Genomic DNA, 22,881 nt, shown 5'->3' on the forward strand with positions numbered 1-22,881 from the left:
CAGTGCCAGATCGGAAGATCCTGTTTCAGTCCCTGCTACCGTCTGTTCTCCTGTCCTGTGATCGCACAGGTTTCGTTTGGGCGCTCCATTTTCCTCCAACGTCCCAAGCAAAGATGCATGAGTCAGGGTTAGTGAGATTCTCCTATGTTCCTGCGAATAAAGTATTAACTTTTCCAACCTTTCCCTGTAACTCTGGTCCTCAAGTCCTGGCAAATTCCTTGTAGTACATATTTGGCGGAAAATTACAGTACATTGCAGTAAATTAATCAGAAGCATGAAGTCAAATAAAGATATTTTAAATAAAACTTACATCTTCGATTAAGTCTAATGTCCTATACCAGCTATGCCTCGTTTTCAGCGGATTTAAAGTGCAATGTCCCTTCAACTTCAACTGATGTAGGATTTAATGGTGAGTCCAGGGGAACTGACTCGTGTGTCTGAGTTCACTTGGAGGTGATAAATGTAGAAGCTGAAGATGAGCAGAACACTTCCACATTGACCTACACGGATGAGTAACTGAACTGCTGGATGGTGTGCCTGAGCCCTGACAGGATGTGAACTCAAGAAGTGATACCACAGAGAGATGACATTGACCAGTTTCCCTGTGTATCAGTCTCCCTCCATCTCCCAATGCAACATGGATTTAAAATCTAACCCAGTCTTAATTTTGATTCTTTCAGTAAACTCCTGTGATTCCTAGATATTTTGGCTTTTGTGACAAATCTCCAGCTTCTGCCATGTTTGCTTAAGCTTAATGCCCATTCCTTTTCTTTTTTAGTACATGGACACAGATAATATTCTGACCAATAACCAAACACTTAGACTGCTGATGGCAGAGAACAAGACTGTGATAGCTCCATTGCTGATCTCCCAGACAGCTTACTCCAACTTCTGGTGTGGGATCACTCCTCAGGTAATCAGGTGCTTCCGCAGATTGTTAACGTGGAAGAACATTGGTGAGGTTGTGGGAGGGAGCATGGGAAATATGGAGGGATTCGCCCATTCAGTTCATCAGATGATTCATGGAGGTGAATGTAAAACAACTTTTTTTGGTCAGTGAGGCTGAGGGAGGCACTAATATTTGCTTTTGGGTCTTAATTTCCCCATTATGTGAAGTTAATGTCTAATATTTGTAACTAAGACAGTGTGTTGACTTACTCTGTGCCGACTGTATCGTTGGCCCTATTGGTAAAGGTATGTGATTATAACAGGATCACAAGAAAATACAAGCAAGATTAGGCCTGTTGGTCCCTCAAGCCTGTCCATCGTTAAATGTGATTAGGGCTAATCTGCCTCTTCTGTGCCTGTTTCCCATAGCTTTCAACTCCCTGATCCTAATAATGCTTGTCTAACTCCTCTTTAAATATTAGCCCGCTCAAGCTCTTTGGTGGAGAATTCAAGGAATTGGCCTTTCTGTCCAATTCCATAGCTGATTTTACCTGACTGCAGGATGTGCAACAGTGCTGTAGTCAGTGCCTCAAAAGAGGGTGCCACAGGTTATGTACGTAAGTTTGCAAAGTGTAATCTTGTTGCAGGGGTGAGAAGCAATAGGGTGAACTTCTAGGATCCAAAATGAATTAACAAGCAGCCTTTGGCTGCTAACCTTGTGCCTTCCCGATTGCCTCAGCCTCTCGGGCCCTGCCTATTGTTGCTAAGGCTGCCGACAGTGTCCCCGTGGTGTCCCCTTTGGGACTCAGATTATTAGAGCCCTCTTTTCTGTATCAGTGAGCCTGACCTTCCAGCTGGAATTTTGAGGCACCTGGGTTCAGACCTGCTCAGGAACCTCTGGCTGTTCATTCTAATGAATTGGAAGCAGTAGGTGGCAGCCAACAGCTGTTCCATCCCATGGATGGGAACTTGGTGGCAGAGCTGGTCTCCAAACTCCTGCATTTTTAAAAGGAATGGAAACTCTTGGAAATACTCAGCAGGTCAGGCAGCCTGTATGGAGAGAAAAATGAGTGTTAACATTCCATGTAGATGCACTTGCTTCAGTTTAGGGTGGAGGAAAACCAAAGGGGAGTTCAGGATCAGAATAAGGTTTATTTATCACTAATATGAAATTTGTTATGCTGCAGCTGTAGTACAGTGCAAGATATAAAAATTACTGTAAATGCCATAAGAATAAATAGGGGGAAAGAGGACCAGTGAGGTAGTGTTCATGTGTTCTTGGACCGTTCTGAAATCTAATGGCAGAGGGTAGTGCCCATGATGAAGCTGGCCAAGTCTACTCACCTCTGCTGCCCCTTCAACCCTGTGCCTTGAACCCTCCACGCCATGCGGTGATGCAACCGGACAGAAAGCTGTGGTTTGTGGCAAGGATTAAATAGAAGAGGTGACAGGAGCAGGTCTGAAGACAAGTAAGTATCTGAAATTACCAGCAGGGAGAGCAAGGTGTAATGCTGGAAATGTAAGGAAGCTGGCAGTGTAATATGTCTCTGCTTTGTTCGGTCAAGGGTTACTACCGCAGGACGGCAGAGTATTTCCCGACTCGGCATCGCCAGAGGTTAGGCTGCTTCCCCGTTCCCATGGTGCACTCCACCATCCTGATCGACCTGCGCAAGGAAGCCGCGCAGAGCCTGGCATTTTACCCGCCGCACCCGGACTATTCCTGGGCCTTCGATGACATCATGGTGTTTGCATTTTCCTGTCGTGCCTCAGGTAGCTGGTGCATGCGTGAGCAGGAGTCAACCGATCAAAGAGAAAAACAACAGAGTATTCTTTACTGCTCTGATGCACACAACGTAGATTCAGAGTATGGTGTAAAATTTGCTGTTTTCCAGCAGTACAGGCACTACATTCTCTCCCTTCTAACGTTACCTGGTACCCATGCCTTGAGTTTCCCTCTTTCATTCCATGTCACTTGCTGGTTTTGACCAGCTTCCATCAGCTGAGGGTTGGAGAGGGATTTCTTCCTGGTTTCTTTACTCTGACCTCCTCTACTTATGCCACTCAGGGGATCACATGCTTGTAGTGTGAGTCTACTCAATCAACCGGGTAGCCTTTTCCGTAGTGGCTGAGGGAGCAGAGTGACTGGCTGATATCGAAGGAACGGTTCGCGGCTTATCTCCTGCCGACATAAGGATCTCCCGGATCTCCTTATTTCTACCGGATTGTGCCTTTATCCCTGCTCATTCTCTCTCTGTTCACAAGGGCGTTTTTTCACTTCCACATTGAAAGTGACTTCCATTTCCTATTTTTTTCCCTCTTTTTCACTTCACACCTCAGCCCATCACCTCATTCCACAACCAGGCACTTCTCAGTTTTGTTGTTGCCTCCTTTTACTTTTCCCATTCACTGCTCCTCACCTCTAACCCTTCCTCTCTCTCCTCAACCTTTCCAAGTTGCTTCACCTCTGGCATTTAACTGCTTGAGTCTAAGCTCTGGAGTTCCCACTCTCCTTCCCACCCTCCTGAGTTCCTCTTTCATAGACTGAGCTTCACTCCCTTTTTGTCTAATCTGTTTTATTGTTCGGCTTTATTGAATAGCTCCCCAGCAAAATGACTCGAGGGAAGTTTTTTACTGTGATGAAGACACTTTATCAATGTTCGAACATGATCTTCAACTTCATGGCATTTTTAAAAAATGAGCGGTTCTGGAACAAGTCCGTAGTTAGTTGGTTAAGCTCACCTCCCCTACCGGGGCACAGGCCGCTGCCAGCAGCTCGCCAGGCTCCTCTGTCCTGGGATAGTAGAAGGTTGATTGGCCCTGTGGCTTTCACCACACAACCTCGTACACCTTCTAGGCAGAGATCCTTCCTCTCCCAGGGGTGAGGTCCTTGGAGCTCCTGTTTGATTTTATCTAGCACTGTTTGCTAGCCCCACGCCCAAACCACCTCCTTTCACAGCCACCTGTCTGTGCTGGAGTTAATAAGGATGTACAACCATAAGAAATAGGAATAGAATTAGATCAATGGGCCCATCAAGTCTGCTCTGCCATTATAGCCCCATCTCAACCCCATTCTCCTGCCTTCTTATTTGACACCCTTATAGCCAGAATTTATATACTGTATGTTAATCTATTAGAAACGCAGGAGCTTGAAGGTTTTATTTTTGTTTTATTCAGAGATGATATTAGGCCCCAGACATAGTTTAACTGCCTATTTGACCTTATTCCATGCTACTTGTGATTCTGATCTCAACGTCATAATCTTTCAGTGAGACTACTGCCAATATTCTGCACCACCTGTTGCACGCCTGATTCCCCATATCCTCTAATTTGACTCCAACCATCTTTCAAATTCAGCCTCAACATCTGAGTATTTAAAAGCACTGGGTGGAGAGTTTAAAAGCCTCACTGGGACAGTGAAACCTCTTTTCATTTCAGTCTTAAATTACCATCCTTTCCCTGAGGTTTTGGACCCTTTGTCCTCTCTGAATTTTACACATTTCAGTGAAATTACCTTTCATTCTAATGGACTGCTGAATATAGTCCCTGATACGAGAGATTGTTCAGATGCTAGTAATTGAATATAGTCTCTGTCTGCTCAATCCCACTCCATTCTCCAATCCCTTCATTGCTGGAAGTGATCTCTTAAATTTACAATGCAGTCTCCAAAGGGCATAGAAAACTACAGCACAGTACATGCCTTTTGCCAACCTTTTAGCCTACACTAAGATCAATCCATCCTTTCCGTCCTACATAGCCCTTTCCTTTTCTATCATCCATGTGCCTACCTAAGAGTTTCCTAAATGCCGCTATCTGCCTCTACCACTGTCCCTGGCAGGGCATTCCACACACTCATCATTTTCTGAGTTTAAAAAAAATCTTACCGCTGACATTCCCCCTCCCTATACTTTCCTCCAGTCACCTTAAAATTATGCCCCCTGGTATAAGCCATTTCCGTCCTAGGAAAAGTCTCTCATCTTGTATACTTCTATCAAGCTGCCTCTCATCCTCCTTCATTCCAAAGAGAAAAGTCCTAGCTCACTCAGCCTATCCTGATAAGACATGCTTTCTAATCTGGGCAGCATTCTGGTAAAACTCTGTGTACCTCTGTACATCTTCTATGTGCTTTCTATAATGAGGTGACCAGAAATGAACACAATACTGCAGGGTTTAAAAAGTAGGATCATCCATGCTGTCTGGAACGACTGCCCACCCAGCTCCTCCTCTTGTTCTTCTGTTCGCTCTGTTTTCAGTTCTTGTATTTGTCTGGGGATCTGTTGTTAGGCTCGGCCATTGAGCACATTCAGGATGGAACTAATGGCATTTTCGGATGCTGGGGTGAATCAGGGAAAGTTGGGAGGGTCCCAAAACACGCACAAGAATTCAAAGTGACAGTAACAATAGCCCTCGAGCCTACCTTGCTATTCAGTGCTGCCTCATCTAATTGAATGGCTTGGGTCAAGAGGTCTCCTGCTGTTACATTATGTTCTTGCTGTCAACAGTATGGACAAGAGTGGGCTGGTTCTGGGTGTTAGAGAACTAGAGGTGGATTTGCTGAGGGGAGGAGACTTTTGGTGGATTGGGACAAGAAGTACAAATATTTTAATTTTTTTAACTTACAACATAGAGCATGGTAACGGGCTCCTCTGCCCCAACAAGTCAGCATCACCCAATTACAACCAGGTGACCAATAACCCTCTAGCTCAAACATGTTTAGAATGTGGGAGGAAACCGGAACATCTGGAAGAAACCCACATAGTCGGGGAGAACATACTAACTCCTTGCAGACAACAACGTAATTGAACCCGGGGTGCTGGTGCTGTAATAGTGTAATGCTAACCTCTACTTTGGAAAATGAGGCTAAACAAATTGCCGGGCTCCAATCAGCCTCCCTGTTGCCTTCTTTTGCAGAGGTCCAGATGTACGTGTGCAACAAAGAGCGATACGGTTTTATCAACATTCCTGGCAAGCCCCAGAGCACACTGGAGGATGACAATCTCAACTTCATCCATCTAATGTTGGACGCAATGAGTAAGAGCAGCTTCGAGCACAGTTTTTTTTTGATCCATCATTGATGTAGCAGAATAGGTACGCCAGGGAAACAGAAGTTATTGTGGGCAGCAAAAATACCCTGAACTCTTTCCACGATTCCCTGTTCTGCTAAGTGATCAACAGTGATGTGAACAGCTAGTCAGGATTGTTCTTGTGCTCCGGAATGATTAATTTCAGCCCTGAAGTTTATTTCTCTTTCATTGTCCTTAAGGAGTTGGGGAAACACCTTCTACTTAATGGAAGTTTAACCTCTAATGAGTTACCTTCCCCCAGATGATTAAATAATCAGTATGGTCAGTTCACTGTGTTCTAGGCCAAATGGTTTTATCTCATTTCATATTTTTTCATGCCTTGACAATAGAGGGAAGATGATAAACAAGACCAAATAAACCATTACAACATGTTAAGAAAGGTTTGTATTATTTTAAATCATCATTGTCTTCATCGGTAAAAATGCATTGGGAACCTCTGTTTTCACAAATGGTGTTGTATATCGGAGAAGGTCTTTTCTCCCACAGTGAATCTGGATGTGCACTACAGACATCCACAGGGCTAAAGGAACGTCGGGAAATGAAAAATAATTTTGCTGCTGTAAGACAGTCACTTTGGATCTTGGCGACCTGTTGTGGCGTTGATCTTGACTGATGGTCGTTGGTTGAGCAATGTGCAGTAATAATTCAAGTGAACTTGCAAATGGGGGACTAAAACAAAGGGAAGGGAGGAGGTTGTAGTATAGTTTTACTACATCCCCAGTTTTGTGCCAGCTTCTTGCTAAAGTGAAATAAACAAGCCAGTGAAATCTCCCTACAGTTGTTTGCTTTCTTTACTCCTTTGGAAACAGTATTATAAGTGCCAGTTTAATGGTTAATGTGATCAATTGAATTATAGCCCAAAGTGGTGGAAGCAAATTTAGAACAAACATTTATGTTATCTCCATAGTGTAATAGCATTGGAAATGCTTTAATTTTTAGAAACAGTTTATATTAGAAAATTCCTGTAAAATTGTAGAAATAGATTTGAGGAACTAGAAGTCGTAAACATCACCATATGTGTGCATTTATTTTTGTAGAAGCATTTTAAATTAAAATCAAATACAAATATTTTCAAGGATAGATTTTGCTTTTAAAACTTTAAAACAAAACAACATTTTCTTTGTCATAACAATTTTATTTGAAATGCAGAAAGCTTGCGAAACCTCTGAAGTTGCATCATTTGGAAGGATCATCACGTTTCTCTGCCCAGTCAGGATGCCTGGGATCTTGCTGTCCAGACTTGCCAGGCTGATGACTGATTCTGTCACACCATCTCAGGTCTCAGTCAATGCATGGTCCCTGCCCCTGTAGCACCTCTGATAGCCCCTGACAAGGCAAAGATGTGAATTGATGTTTGCAGTGTCAACACTGCTTTTAAATCGGATACACAAAACTGCTAAAATTGGAAGTAAATAATGGACGTTCATGAAAATTTTAAAAATAGTTAATTCAAACTCAAAAATAATGAAACAATTACAACACCTAAATTAAGTAAAATATTAAAAAAAAAGACTTGACACAAGAGATTTTGCAAATACTAGAAATCTAGAGTGACACTCAAAATTTTGGAGGAGTTCAGCAAGTCAGGGAGCATCTATGGAGAGGAATAAACAGTCGACATTTTGGGCTGAGACCCCTTATCAAGATGGTAAAGGAAAGAGAAGCCAGAATAAGAACAAGGGGGGAGGAGTAGAAGTACAAGCTGGAAGGCGGTAGGTGAAGCCAGGTGAGGGGGAAGGTAGGTGAGTAGAGAAGGGAGGATGAAGTGAGAAGCGTAGAGGTGATGGATGGAAAAGACAAAGTGTTGAAGAGGAAGGAATCTGATAGGAGAGGAGACTTAAAAATAGACTTCCCCTTTGTTTCCCGATTTGCAAGTCTGAAATCCTCAATAAATGAACAAGGTCTCTGATCAAACCTTTGGTCAGGAATAGTGCAGGATCCCAGAACAATTCCTTCAGGAACGTACCAGTAAGACTGGATCTTACTGGCAGACTCATGTAGGATCCAGTGATGGACTTCCATCGGTCTATAGTTCCATGGAAGCCTGAAGTTCAGGTTGATGAAAGCTGGAGCCATGGACTCCAGCCAGTGAAATTCACCACATCATCACAGTTACAAACATTGTATCTACACCCATGCTGTTTCTAATTGAGGCACATGAACCAGAAGAATAAAAACTGGTCAATGCTTCTATAATGTCTGAAATTTGGCTGGTAACTATAAAAATCTGGAGAACATCCTTTCTCTTTTATGAGTTAACAAGAAAAATATGTGTGTCAGGAAACTGAGAGGAGACAGATTGTGGTGACATGTTGTCTGTCAATTGATTCCAGTTTTTTCTCAGTAGTTCCCATTTCTTTTTCATACCTTTCATTTAAGGGGATTGTAAATTTGCAAAAATTCTCATTTTGTTCCATGCAACTATGGCTGGTTTAAAGTGTATCAGTGGCAGCATGTTTAATGTCCTATGCTGAAAAAAAATTCAGCAGTATTTAAAAGTGTGGCAAACAATCTGCTGGAGAAACTCAAGGGAATAAGTGGCATCTGTGAGAGGAAAGGAACTGGTGATATTTTGAGTTGAAATCCGCTGAGTGCCTTCAGCAGATTGTTTTACGCTTGAGGTTCCGGCATCTTCAGTCTCTCTAAGTAAAGAGGTGGCAATGTCTCCATCAGCCTGGGAGTGAAATCGGGGTCAAAGTGCACTCGACCTTAAGAGCCCATGTCTCTGTTTTAGCTACAGGGCAGTGGCTGATATTTAATGCTTTTGTAAATATTTTCATATGCATAAGTCAAGAAGCAAGTATTGGTTGTGGTGTGCTCTGTTGAAGCTTCCTTTAAGTATAATGGTAGAACTGTGTTACTTGTATAACGCTCTTTGGGTCAGGAGAACTAGTTCATTGGAGTGCTGCCGTGGAGAAGTGCTGTCACTATGCTGACATTCCAGTGCAGACAGCACAGTGAACTCCTTCTGCAAACACTTTCCTGGGACTGTTGCTGAAAGAAGGATAAATATCCATAAGCTACTGTCTAATGTTTATCCCTTAAATATATTGCCATTTTTGGGGAGATTTCTATCTACAAATTGCTGTTCTTCCTCCACTGTAATCATAGTAACCATGCATCTTAAGGGTTCAATGATTGTGAAGAATTTTGGGGTGTCATGTAACTCCCTTCTCTTCTCTCTATTCTCTTTTTGCAGAAGATCCCATTTAACCCCTAGGATGCACATTCCCCCTTCTCCCAACACTATTCCCCATCTTGTCTCCCCACACTTGCCCCTCTTTACAGCCCCTCAACATTCACAATCTCAAACCTGCTGGAGATGCGTAACTGACTGGGATTGTGAGTATGGAGGAGGATGCAAAGGGGCTTCAGGGTCTCAGCAACAGGCTGACTGAGTGGGTGACAATCAAATGAAGCAGAAAATGTGAGATCATCCACTTTGGTACATGTAACAGCAAAGAACTTTATAAATGGTGAAAGATTGGGTGATGTTGATGTTCAAGGGGACTGGGTGTGCCTGTATAAGAATCACTAAAGGCCAACATATAGGTGCAAAAGCCAAGTATGAGCTAAATGGGAGAGGGCCTGATTGTATTTGAGAAGCAAGAGGATAGATAGCCAAGAAAAGAGTGGGTGTCCTTTAGGACCAAAGGTGTAATTTGTATATGGAGTCAGGAAATGTAGGCAAGGTCTGAAATGAATAATTCTTCTCTGTATTCACTTAAGAAAAACAATGTGGAAGGTAGTGAGTTCAGGGAGGGATATGTAGGTAATTCAGAACAGGTCAATATTCAGGAGGACATGCTAAATATTACTGGCTTACAAAAAAAAGTTAGTAATTCTCCAAGGCTATATATTGAATTTATCCCAGAATACCAAGGGAAGCGAAGTAGTAAGTTTTTGTATCTTTGTCAGCCAGTTGAGGTGCTGAGAGACTGGGGGATAGCTAATGTTCCTTTGATTAAATGGTGATAGAAGGCTGAAGGAAGAAATAGATATTTTCCTGATTGGTAAGTCTGTGACCAATGGTGTACTGCAAGGAGTGGTGCTGGGACCTTTGTTGTTCTGTGATATCTATAAGCAACTTGGATATAAATGGAGGAGGTATGATTAGTAACTTTATGGTTGACACTGAAGTTGGTGGTGTTACAGATTGTGAGCAAGGTTGTCTAAAGCTGCACAAGTACCATGGTAGCATAGCAGTTAGCAAGACGCTATTACAGCTTGGGTCATTCCGGAGTTCAGAGTTCAATTCCAGCGCCTTTCTATAAGGAGTCTCTATATGTCCTTCACTGCGGAATGAGTAGGTTTTCCCTGGGGGCTGTGATGTGCTACCACAGTCCAGAGATGTAGCAGTTAGTAGGTTGATTGGTCATTGTAAATTGTTGCGTGATTGGGTGAAGGTTAATTGGGGTTGAGTTGCTAAGGACAGTGTGGCTGAAAGGGCCTACACCACACTGTTATCACTAAATAATTAAATAATTGAGATATAGATCAAATGACAAATTGTGAAGCATTGGCAAGTAGAACTTAACCCCAACAAGTGTATGTGATACAATTTGGGAAGTGAAGTAGGGGTAAGACGTGTACTGTTTGGGTTTGCTGGGTTTGTTTTCCTCGCAGCTAGTGAGGCTGAGCGATGAGTTATACGAGTTACAGGGTAGATGAGCAGAATTGTTTTCCCCATGGTAGGGGGATCACAAACAGGAAGGCATTGGTTTAAAGTGAGAGAAGAGTTTTAGAGAGGAGTTGAGGGATTTTTTTACATTAGGAGAGGTTGACATCTGAAAGTGATGGCTTCAGATCCAATGGCTATATTTCAGAGACAGGAGGCAAGCACTTAAATAACAGAACATAGAAAGATGTGGACCTTTTGCAGGCAAATAGGATTAGTGTAATTGGGCAAAATGTTTGGCATATGGATGTGGTGGATTGAAGAGACTAGCTCAGACATACACCTTGTGAGCTGAAGTTTCAGAAGAAGGGTTTAGCCAAACAAAGTTACTGCTGGTAAACATTTCTTTCCTTGGAGGATGGGGAACCTATGGAATTCTCTGTCCTGGGGGTGGGGGGGGGCTGTAGGAGTTTAATCATTGAGGTAGAAGTTCAGCCATGGTCATGATGAACGGTGTAGCGGGCCTGAAAGCCTGTATTCCTGCTCCTATTTCTGATATTCTCCCTGGCACACCTTTTCCCCATACCTTCTCCCTCACCCCTTCAATTTTGTTCTTTTTGTTTTCAGTGCTTTGAGAGTGGGATTTAGGGTGAGGGTGAGAGTGAGACTTTCCTTTCTCATATGCCTACCTCACTGGCTTGTTCCTCTTGTTACACCAGTGCCTGTGCCAAAACATCTACTGACTCTTTTTCTCTGCTTCTGGGTTGGAGTTGGCAGAGAGAGAGAGAGAGAAAAACACATTTTAGGAGTGCCATGTTGTCATGGTCTTTGAAGTAAGGCCAGATGTTCGAATGAACACCCTGGGACAAAATAGTTGAGGTTTGTGCTCTGACAGTTGATGAAGTTCTTTGAAGTAAGTTAAATTCTGATCTGACATGCAGAGGGGCAGGAAATACCAGTCAAACTGGTACTTCCAGTTTCATTAAAGTAAAGAAATAGCGGACACAAGAGTTAAAAGCTAATTGAACTCTCCTCACTGTGGCTAACATCCTGACTCAGAACTGTAGCATGTTAACCAAAATAAGCCTGAGGTTCGACCCTGGGTCTGGACTACGAGTTAACCAGCCTCAAAGAGGATAGTGTCCCTACTTAAGTCAGAAGAGAGTCAGGGGATAACCATGGTGCTCTCTTGTCAACGGTAGCTCCTGCTAAAGAATAGCTTTGTGTGTGTGTGTATGTGCGTGAGAGAGAGAGAGAGAGAGAGAGAGAGAGAGGGAACCATTATTGGATCATTGTTGAATCATTTGTTAATCCCCTATCTTATCTCTCATACACAACAGAAGAAGATCTCAGACTGATTTAGAGTCTTTGGGGTAGATGTAAATGGAGACTGCACAGAAGAAATAATAACGGAGGGGTTGTCTAGTTAGTCTGTTGATTTCTCAATGCTAAAGTGTACTTAGTCCATAATTGTCCTGTTTCTGTACAGACATATCCCTATTCTAAAAGAAAACATGGCACCAGACAGCCAAAGGTCTGGAGCTGGACCAAGTACAATCCCAGTAGTGAAACTACAACATTCTGTGCAGTTATAAGGGAATAGCAGTCATAGTGGGTCCTCAGTAATAAACAGATTTCATCAGTTTATATTTCACTTTACATGCTGAGGGTTCCTTAGTATATTTGTGTTAAATCAGAGCCTGACTTGAATGATGGTCTAGTCCGTTGTCCATTGTGGTAGTTCAGCCATTGAAAGGTGTCACAGTTGGTCTGCAGGTGCCTTTGCTAGTGAGAGAAATCAGGAATCAGCAAGCTCTTGGTTGTTTCTCAGATCTTTCCTGTACAGGGGGGAAGGAGATGGATTTAGATGGTGAAGCAGTCCGTATAATCGGCACTCCGGTAGCAAAGCGGTTAGTGGAAGGCGTAGAGGTCTGGAGTTAAACCCCGGCATCCTCTGTAAGGTCCTCCCCATGAAATACAAGGCTTTTTTTCAGGATGATCCAGTCTCTTCCCACTGTCTAAAGACATACCAGTTAGTAAGGTTAATTGGTCATTAGGTTAGGGTTAAATCAGGGCTTGCTGGGGTTTGCTGGGCAGTGCAGCTTGAAAGCCTGAAGGGTCCATTCCATGTTGCACCTCTAAATAAATAAATAACAAAGCTGGCCTTCTGGATTTGTACGTGAACATAAACAGAAATAGGACAAAGGTAATTGGCCCCGGAGACTTGGCAATCTTGGCACCTGTAACATTTTTTCCACACCCTCACCACATCTCTTGATCCTGTCAAAGTTCGGTTGTGTCTACATTGGTTATACTCAATGACAGTTCTCTGGGGTAGAGAACTTGAAACACTCATGACCCTCCATTAGTGAGGAATTTGCACATTTTTTCTGTCTTGGGTGGCGCAGTAGTGTAGCGATTAGTGTAACACTATTACGGTGCAGCAACCTGCGTTCAGTCCGTCGCTGTCTGTAAGGAGTTTGTACGTTCACCCCTGACCACATGGGTTTCCTTTAGGTGCTCCAGTTTCCTCTCGCATTCCAAAGGCTTATGGTTTAGGGTTAGAACGCTGTGGGCGTGCTACGTTGATGCCAGAAGCACACGAATGCTCCCAGCACATCCTCGGACTCCATTGGCAAATGATCCATTTCACTGTATGTTTTGATGTGCCTGTGACAAATAAAGCCAATCTAGTTTAAATGGTTGACCACTTAATGTGAAATTATGTCTCCTGGTTCTGAGGGGAGCCATGCTCTCAGTATCCATCCTGACAATCTGAGGTGTCTTACCAGCATCACCTCTCATCATTCTAAACCGAGGTGACATTAGAAGCTTAAAGCTGCTCAATATCTCTTCATCTGACAACACTTTCATCCCAGGAATGCTAGTGAGCTTTCCCCACGCCATTTCCAGTGCAAATGTCAGCATGAAGATGTGTGATACTTTAATAGAATGGGGGTGAGGAACAACATGTGCATGTCCACCGCAGAACAGAGAACGTAGTCACCCCAAAGAGAAGTCCTCCTGCTTCCACTGTCACTGCTTTAGACTGAAATACTTTGCAGATATCAGACTGGAGCAAGGGTCTGAGCCCCATACCAGGTCCCTGCTCACTTAGATCTGATTAGCCAAGAAATGCCTCTTTTATTTTCAAAAGATTAGATCAGATTGGCTTCATTTGATACGTATACATTGAAACGTAATGACCAGCACAATCCAAGGATGTGCTGGGACAGCTTGCAAGCATCACCATTCTTCTGGCACTAACACAGCAGCGCAACGACTAGCTAACCCTGACACAAACACCTTTGGAAGCTGGAGTGCCCGGAGGAAGCCCACGTTATCACTGGGAGAACTTACAAACTCCTTAAAGACAACAACAGGAATTGAATCCTGATTGCTGATGCTGTAAAGCATTGCACTGCCAGGCTCCATTGTGAACTGTCTTGTCACCTGCATAAAACCGATCAGCTGGGCCTCTGCTTGATCCTCTCCACTTCAGCCATAGGCCACTGATTGAGGCCCCTTTAGACAAGGCTTTTCTCTCCTGCTGTGGCACTACACACGGAGGTGTCTGTGTTGAAAGTAAGTCCCGAGCTGATGGTTCACCAGTCCTCAAATACAAGAGGGTGAGCAGAAAGAAAACCATGCCAACAATTTTCAGTGCTGCAAGCCAAGTAGTGAAGTCACGTCACAAAGTAAGGCTGCCTTGGCTTTCAGCCAAGCCTCTCGGGGTTTACCAGGATGTTCAGGATGCAGAGCAGCTGAGAAACTTAACAGCTCTGGAATTCTTACATCTATAACTCAATCGCTTAACCAAGCAATCAGCCAGTTCTGGGAAACATATTGGACCTGTGGGAAAATTGTAAGAAAAGTTCAAGCCTGACTAGATAATTGTTCCCTCCAATACATTTAGCCTCCGTCTAAAACACCGATGCTCCCGACACACAGAACCACAAAGCAATTGGAGCTGAGTTCTTCACCTTTGATCACCATGGTTCTTGATTAGGAAGAGTATTTGACAAAAGACCCACCAAATGTATATGAATTTGTTAAGCGCCTGTACATTAAATAGAATCTTGTGCAGAAAATGCATCTGAATATATAGTTTAGCATAATAATCAATGCAGATTACATAACGGTCAGTTTATATTTGAATCTAAAAGAAGTGTTATTACGTTCAATGTATAGCTATAGACAATAGACAGTCGGTGCAGGAGTAGGCCATTCAGCCCTTCTAGCCAGCACCGCCATTCACTGTGATCATGGCTGATCGTACACAATCAGTACCCCGTTCCTGCCCTCTCCCCATATCCCTTGACCAAAGTGTTTTTGAGCTGGTGAAAAGTACATGAAATATCTATTGATATCTTTAAATATTTGTATATATATAAAATCAATGTATTATATAATGTGGATGATAAGTTGACGTCACACCTATTGAAGGAACTGTATGCCAAAAGATGTCTTAACCATGCTTGAAAGCATGGTAATGTTTTGGATTGGACAGTGTCCATTTTCAGGCATAACATGTAACATTTCACTCACATCGTGAGGTTCACCCAGGCAAACAAGGGCATCTAGTGCGATGAACAAAGGCGATACCCTTGCCTGGCTGCAGCTTACTGGAGTAATGGGGTGGAAATAAAGCATTGGACTATTGTGAAGATACTACTTATTCTGTTTGTGTACCATGACGTCGGAGGATTGCTTTTGCTGATTCTAACAAGTGAAACTCAAGCTTCCCTCGGAAGGGGGAAATATGGCAGAGCTTGTAAACGGTGGCTGATCTGAGGGAACAGTCATTCCCCAGTCCAGACCTTAGCAATGTCTCAGTGACCTCTGAAGAATATGTAGCTATCACAAAATATATCAATATCACACTTAAGGAGCACTTGTCACTAGTTTTAAAGCTTGGTTCATCTATTTTATGTGCAACCATATTATCATCTGTTGTTGGGATTTAGAAGAGAAAATGTGTTGTCTTTCCCCCTGCAGTTTATGGCCCCCCGATGTCACCATCACAGTTCACCTATCTCCCGCCCAGGTATCCGGATAAGATGAACTTTGATGAGGTAAGTATGATGCAGAGCAGGTGGGTTTTCTGAGGGGGTTGGGCTGTCCCCATATGATGCACCATTGGAAATCAAGGGTGAGGGAGAGTTTGACTTCAATCGTCCAGTCCTGTCCCTGACGACCTCACTTTAATTCTCAGCCCCTAGCCCTGGACATTTCGTTATGACTGCAAACTCTTCCCAAGGGTATGGCCCCCTCTAATCCACATGTAGTTATACATGTGGAAACAGGCGCTTCTGTCCATCTGGGTTTTAACCCTATAACCACCAGGCTCCTGGACCAGAATAAATAACTTCTGAACTGATTCTATGACCTACAGACTCACTGTCACAGACTCTTTATAGCTCATGTTCTCAGTGTTTTTTTTATTTGCAGTTTGTATTCTTTTGTAGATCTGATATCTGTCAGTCTTTACCTCAATGATTATTTATGTATAGTTTTCTGTAAAATTTTGTTGTATTTCTTTTTTCCTGTAAGTGCCTACAAGAAAATTAATCTCAAGGTTGTAAATGGTAACATATACCTACTTTGAAAATACATTTACTTTGACCTTGACCATGTTGACCAGGATGTCTTCCTGTTAGTCCCACTTGCCTGCTCTGGAACCACATTCCTGTAAACCTCTTCTATCCATGTACCTGTCCAAATATCTTGTAAATGTTGCAGTTGCACCTGCCTTTGGTTCCATATATCACATGCTGTGTACCTCTGTATGTATCCTCTGCACTCGAAGTTCTGGTCCCTTACCATAGCCTCTTTCCCACCATTACCAGAATCAGGTTTAATATCACCAGCCTATGTCGCGAAATTTGTTGTCTTTGCAGCTGTCGCAGTACAATGCAATATGTAATAATAGAGAAAAATAGTGAATTACAATGTGTGTGTATGTACAGGTCCACAATCCCTTATCCGGAATCCTTGGGGCCAGTTGCATTTCAGAATTCAGAATCCCTCCTTATTTAACCAGTCTCAGTGCAGGTGGACTTTAGGACCGGGGGAGACCCAGACCTACGCACATCCTCCCGTATACTTTAAATCATCTCTAGATTACTTATAGTACCTAATACAATGTAAATGATATGTATTTGTTGTTATACTGTATTGTTTAGGGAATAATGACAAGAAAATGTACATGTTCAAGCAACGAGTGCTGGAGAGAGAACTTCCAGGTTTTCCCGATCCACGCTCTTTTTAACATTTTCACAGTGAAATTAAACAAAGTCAACAGTGAACACAAAACGTATAGTTAGGTGTTTCATCAGCATTGTAAATTTGTTCAAGGCTAAGGTTTTCATCAGATATTATCTTGGCAAATTCGTCTATGTAAGATGCCGCACAGACACATCGCAATCAAGCTTCTGCAATAACTCTGCTTTCTGCGTTATTGATAATGACGGATGCTTCCTTCTCTTTCTCTTATTGTTACCCATAGGGGTATCTGCAGCTCTTTTTGACATTTTCACAGTGAAATTAAACACAAAGTCAACAGTGAACACAAAATATCAGTGAACAGCAAATGCACGAGTAACCAGTACGAGCACTGAGCCACAACTGACGTCTGGCGGCCTCTGCTAGTGCTGCCACATCACACCTGAGTGTTGATGTGGCGTGCCAAAAACTTCGGATTTCAGAATTTCCCATAAGGGGTTGTGGACCTGTATAAGCTAAATTAAATAAGTAGTGCAAAAATTTAAAAAAGTATTGAGGTAGTGTTCGTGGGTTCAATGTCCAATCGGAAATCAGAAGTTGAGAGGATGCCAAGAGAATTTGCAAATATTTCCAGCAACCCACTTTAACTTGTGCTGTGGATAAGTGTCAACAGACTGAGCCTGTGTCCGTGTTGAAACTACAGTGTCTTTCAGTGATTATGTTAATGTCCAGACAGCTTATAGATATGTTTAACAAGGACCAACTGGTTTAGTATGTAACTCTTGCTTCAGCTAGCAGCTTAATATAGGGGGTGATAGACCCCTGGCCCGGCCAAACTTAAGAAATTTTGTTTGTGTGGATGCTGCGCGATGTGTCCCCTGTTACAAATCAGTACCCCGAAATAACAAACAGTGCACAATACGCGATTAAACGATTAATTCTTACTTTGACTATATGGTTAGTAAAGAAATGAGAAGAAGAGCCCAAACTTATTAAACAGTCTGTTGCGCAATGTTGGAGCTCACCGATAAGCCAATTGTCCACCATCGATGTCCTCCAATCATCGCTGCCCTTCGCACCCTTGCTCCGAGTCCACCCCGTCCAGCGGTCTATCAACTCTCCAGTCGCGTCTTCTCTCCTCATCTCTCCCCAGCAAAAGACTGAAATCTCTCTTTCAGCTCACGAGAAACAACAACAGCATTTCAAACTCTGTTATCCCTAGTCATAACCCAAACATTGCTGCTACAGGGAAACCATTACATTATCAGTGAAACCTTACAGCTTGTTACACAGCAGTGAAACCCTACAGCAGTCCTGACGAAGGGTTTTGACCCGAAATGTCAACTGTACTTCTTCCTATAGATGCTGCCTGGCCTGCCGCATTCCACCAGCATTTTGTGTGTGTAGCATGTTACAAGTACATTTTCAGTTCTTCTACCTTGATGCTGAAACAAGTATTGACATTAGGATCGTAGTCAAATTTCTAGGCTGGCTATTTGTCTAAAAACATAAAATTTAAAAATATCACATCAAAATAGCTACATTATGATGTAGCTACTCTTACACAAAGCCCAATTTCTCAATCCCCCTGGTTTTCATTCTATAAAATGGTAATGGTGATTTTTCTCCAGCCAGTTTAAGTTGATGATGCAGAGGACATGTCTTGACAAGCTTGTTGCCATCAAATTGAATTTTCAAAAATGGTACTCAAGACCAGTAACATGATCCTTGGTTTTCAAGGGTTTAATGAGAGGGTAAGATATAATATGGAACATTCTGAAACTGATTCTGCCATTAAGTGCAGGCCTGTGAAAGAATTTCAAAAGGTTGGGGTAGTGGTGGTGGGTGTGTGGGTGGGTGGGTGTGTGTGTGTGGGTGGGTGTGTGTGTGTGTGGGGTGGTGGTGGGAGGACAGGGATATGGAACTGATAGGAAAGCTCTTTTAAATAACAGGCGTGAGTACCTTGGCCTCCTTCTGTGCTGTGATATTCCATGGTAAAAGCCAGCCTATGTAGATGGCCAGTGATGAGAGATGAAGGAAAGTTTTCACCAATACTCCAACATTGAACCTGCTAGGTTTACAGAGTTCTTCCATCAGAACATTCAGATTAGAGAGGGCAGATTGCATGCCTGAGCTATGTTGATTAAATTTATGGGACCTGAGAAATGATCCTGACTTTCTTGGCTGAGGGAGAGTGTGGACATAAAGTGCTCTAGTTATTCATTCCTAGCTCCACCATGGATGGTCCCAAGCCCAACTGCGAAAGGAGGAGGGTTGGGCCTGGGGCTAGAAAACCCATCTAGTAAAAAGCCAAAGCTACAGGAAACATTAATAGAAGCTCCAAAGACCTCATCCCTGTGAGAAGAAGAATATATCAAGAAGATGGGTTACACCTGGAAGAAGCTTGAAAGAATGTCCCAGGACTGAATAGTCTGGTGGGCTGCTGTCGCCAGCCAGTAGGGGTGATGGGAATCTCACTCCCATGATGTGAGCTTTTATTTTCCATCCCTTTATCAGATCGAGTTGATAGGCTGTTTCAAAAGGCATATAAGATAGCTATGTATCAGGTATGGGCAGTAGGTTTCTTCCATGAAGTACTTTTGAATATATATCCAGCATTTTCCATGATTGAGATAACCAGCCTTTCATTACAGGTTGTATTTAATTAACTAAATCTGAATCTCCCAAATGGCAGAGTGGGAGCTGAAGTTCCTCTAGATTGATCAGCCAGGTCTTTCATTAACTCTGGTACCTTAACTATGAAATCACCACACGTTCCTTCTTTGTCGTAACCTGATGTCCATCAAGAGGCTCATTTGTGTGTCTCTGTCTACTGAATTTGTTTGTAAAGGGATAAAAAGCAAAGAGATTTTATATTAATGTAACCAATGTACTTGTCTTATTTTGTGGCAGGTTTATCTAATAAACCTCAAGCGGCGTCCGGATAGGCGGGAGAGGATGCTGCAGGCGCTGTACGAGCAGGAGATTGGCTGCAAGATAGTAGATGCAGTGGATGGAAGGTCAGTAGGTTTCCCTTCCAGGTGTACAAGTTTCATGGAAGATAAACTCACTTGGCCTTAAGGGTGGGAATCAGAACGTTCAGCAGGACCAGAGATGATGTTCAAATTGCCCATGTGTTTATCCTGCTGAGAGGCTGAAGATTTTCTGACGTGACTGGGAGAGGAGTGAGACTTTTCAGCTCATTCTTTCTCCACTCATCAGTACCAGGGGCTGCCCGCCAGCGATTGTGGGGTTTTACTCTGTGATTGTACTTGAATGAACAATGGGCATGTGTAGTTTATTCTTTAGGCAGCCAGGTGAAGCATAATTTCAACTTCCACTTCCTCAATTAGTGATGGAATTACAGAGATCTGATTGAATTTGCATTTAAGTTCTGGGCTGAACTGTGGAATATTCTCAATTCTGAACTTAGATAATATTCTTGGGAGGCTTCAGAGTGGAAAAGTTAAGCATGGTTCTTGCTTCAGGGCAGGGCTGGGCATCGTCTTCCAGGAAGAATATACACAGAGAAGAAAAGTTCTGGAAAAGGAGCAAAAAATTCAGGAGAAATATGTTTTATTGCTTATTGCTAACAAATGTGGGAAAAATACAATTCTCCAAAAATGCTGGTAAGTTTATTTTACTGAGGTGCCCAGCCCCTTGCTGCCACAAACTATATCATCCACCTTCTTCAATTAATTTAAACCCTTAGCTGGCTCCCTGATTGAAATATAAAATGAAATGTTTTGGCAAGGCTGGATGAGCCCGCAGCACAGAATGATTGCTATGGCAGGAATAGTGAATTAGTTTGCTGCTGTTCGAGAAAATGTGGCTGCAATTTTTGAAATTAAATGCACCTCAGGCAAATGAACTGTGTGCCAAGTGGAGAGAATTAAGCTAAAATCAGGACTTTCTGTTTTAAATTTCATGTGTGGCTAACCATTTTTTGTATTTAGGATAATATATGCCAATATAATTTAACAGATCTGACTGAAAACTGAAAAGGAATGTGATGTACGGCCAAATTCAACTTGATCATTCAGTGAAGACTGAAGTTAATTATTTTCCTTTCCCTCTGCCCTTAGAGTTTCTGGCTGGTTTCACACTGACGCCTTTTCTTACCTCACCATTGTGGTAGCTGTGTGTCAGGCTATTCTGTAGTGGGAGGCAACGCTGTCTGCCAGATTCAGTCCACTTTCAAATATGATTGGTTGTGTGTCAGTCAGTACATCATAATTGACTCACGGTTCCTGGAAGCTTATCCCCTTTCCGATCCTTATTGGAGTATTGTGTGCAGCTTTGGTCTCCAAATTTGAGGAAGGACATTCTTGCTATTGAGGGAGCGCAGCGTAGGTTCACAAGGTTAATTCCCGGAATGGCGGGACTGTCATAAGTTGAAAGTTTGGAGCGACTGGGCTTGTATACACTGGAATTTAGAAGGACGAGAGGGGATCTGATTGAAACATATAAGATTATTAAGGGATTGGACACACTAGACACAGGAAACATGTTCCTGATGTTGGGGGAGTCCAGAACCAGAGGCCACAGTTTAAGAATAAGGGGTAGGCCATTTAGAACGGAGTCCAGGAAAAACTTTTTCACCCAGAGAGTTGTGGATCTATGGAATGCTCTGCCTCAGAAGGCAGTGGAGGCCAATTCTCTGGATGCTTTCAAGAAAGAGTTAGATAGAGCTCTTAAAGATAGCTGAGTGAAGGGATATGGGGAGAAGGCAGGAACGGGGTACTGATTGCGGATGATCAGCCATGATCACATTGAATGGCGCTGCTGGCTCAAAGGGCTGAATGGCCTACTCCTGCACCTATTGTCTATTGTCTTTTGGATATATATATGGCATAGGAGCAGAATTAGGCCAGTTGACCCATCAAGTCTACGCCATTCCATCATGGCTGATTCATTATTCCTCTCAACCTCATTCTTCTGCCTTCTCCCCGTAACTTTTGACACCTTTACTAATCAAAAACCTATCAACCTCTGCCTTAAATATACCCAATATATCCAGCTGTGACAATGAATTCCACAGATTCACCATTCTCTCTGAAGAAATTGTCCTCATCTCTGTTCTAAAGGGATGTCCTTGTATTCTGTAGAAGAGGATTAGTAAGCTTGGTAGATTCCCTATTGAAGAGGGAATTTTGTGTTTCACTAAAAAGTAAAGGGTCCATGTCTTGCGTTCTTTAGTTCCCACACAACCCCCTCTCATCCACCCCGCTCTCATATAAGCCACTTATCTTTCCAGTTCAACAATGTTCCTAGGCATACTTTCTGCAATCTGATGAACATCATTTCATCCAGTGTTGTTCATCTCACTCATTCCACGGAGTGGCTTACTCACCACAAGGGCTGTTGCTGTGCAACACATACTGCACTGTGCAAAGGTCTTAGGCATCCTAGATCTTTCTATATGGTTTCAGATGCTATGTCCTTCACAGAACCTTCATCAATGCTGTCTGGGATTACCTGGCAAGGCAGAAGCACTTGAAATAGCCAAAGTCTGCAAAAGAACTGTGGCAAGTTCTCCAAGTTGCTTGGAACAACCTACTAGCTGATTTTCTTATATAACTGCATGACAGTACTCACTAATATGAAAGAACTGTTGTTGCTTCTAATTTTTGGGAAGTTGAAGACACTGGTAAAACATGTAGCTCAGAATGGAATGGAAATTCACCTATACAAGCTTCAATAACTAATTTCCTGTATGCCTTTCCAAGTTTGCACATACTTGTTGCCACTCACTGACCTGGCATTGGTGCACACTGGGGCATTCTCTAAATGATATACATGTCTACAGTACCAACCGAGTACGTTCTATCTTTATAAGACTGCAAATGGATTATTTAATTGTTTGGGAGGCAAATCCATACCAGATCCTGTTCTCATCTTACCCCAGAAGCTTCAGTTTCCTCCCGCACTCCAAAGTCAGAGGAGTTAGCAGACTATTTGATCACATGTGGGTAATTGAGCAGCATGGATTGGAAGGGCCTGTTACCAAGCAGCATCTCTAAAAAAATAAATAAACAAACAAACACGCAAGTCAACCGTTATTCTGAT

At 42.8% G+C, this 22,881-nt stretch overlaps 1 protein-coding gene across 2 annotated transcripts in view; it reads left to right on the top strand.

The window, feature by feature from the left end:
• LOC132407347 (procollagen galactosyltransferase 2-like) overlaps nt 1-22,881 on the top strand; it is a 293,400-nt gene that overhangs the window by 231,808 nt on the left and 38,711 nt on the right. For both annotated transcript variants that reach the window (XM_059993706.1, XM_059993707.1), the window contains 5 exons: nt 779-913; nt 2,454-2,658; nt 5,797-5,916; nt 15,586-15,662; nt 19,726-19,832. In XM_059993706.1, the coding sequence (XP_059849689.1) occupies nt 779-913; nt 2,454-2,658; nt 5,797-5,916; nt 15,586-15,662; nt 19,726-19,832 (644 nt within the window). The remainder of the gene's footprint in view (nt 1-778; nt 914-2,453; nt 2,659-5,796; nt 5,917-15,585; nt 15,663-19,725; nt 19,833-22,881) is intronic.

Source organism: Hypanus sabinus, chromosome 18, assembly GCF_030144855.1.
Source record: "Hypanus sabinus isolate sHypSab1 chromosome 18, sHypSab1.hap1, whole genome shotgun sequence".
In the NCBI taxonomy this organism is placed as follows: domain Eukaryota; kingdom Metazoa; phylum Chordata; class Chondrichthyes; order Myliobatiformes; family Dasyatidae; genus Hypanus; species Hypanus sabinus.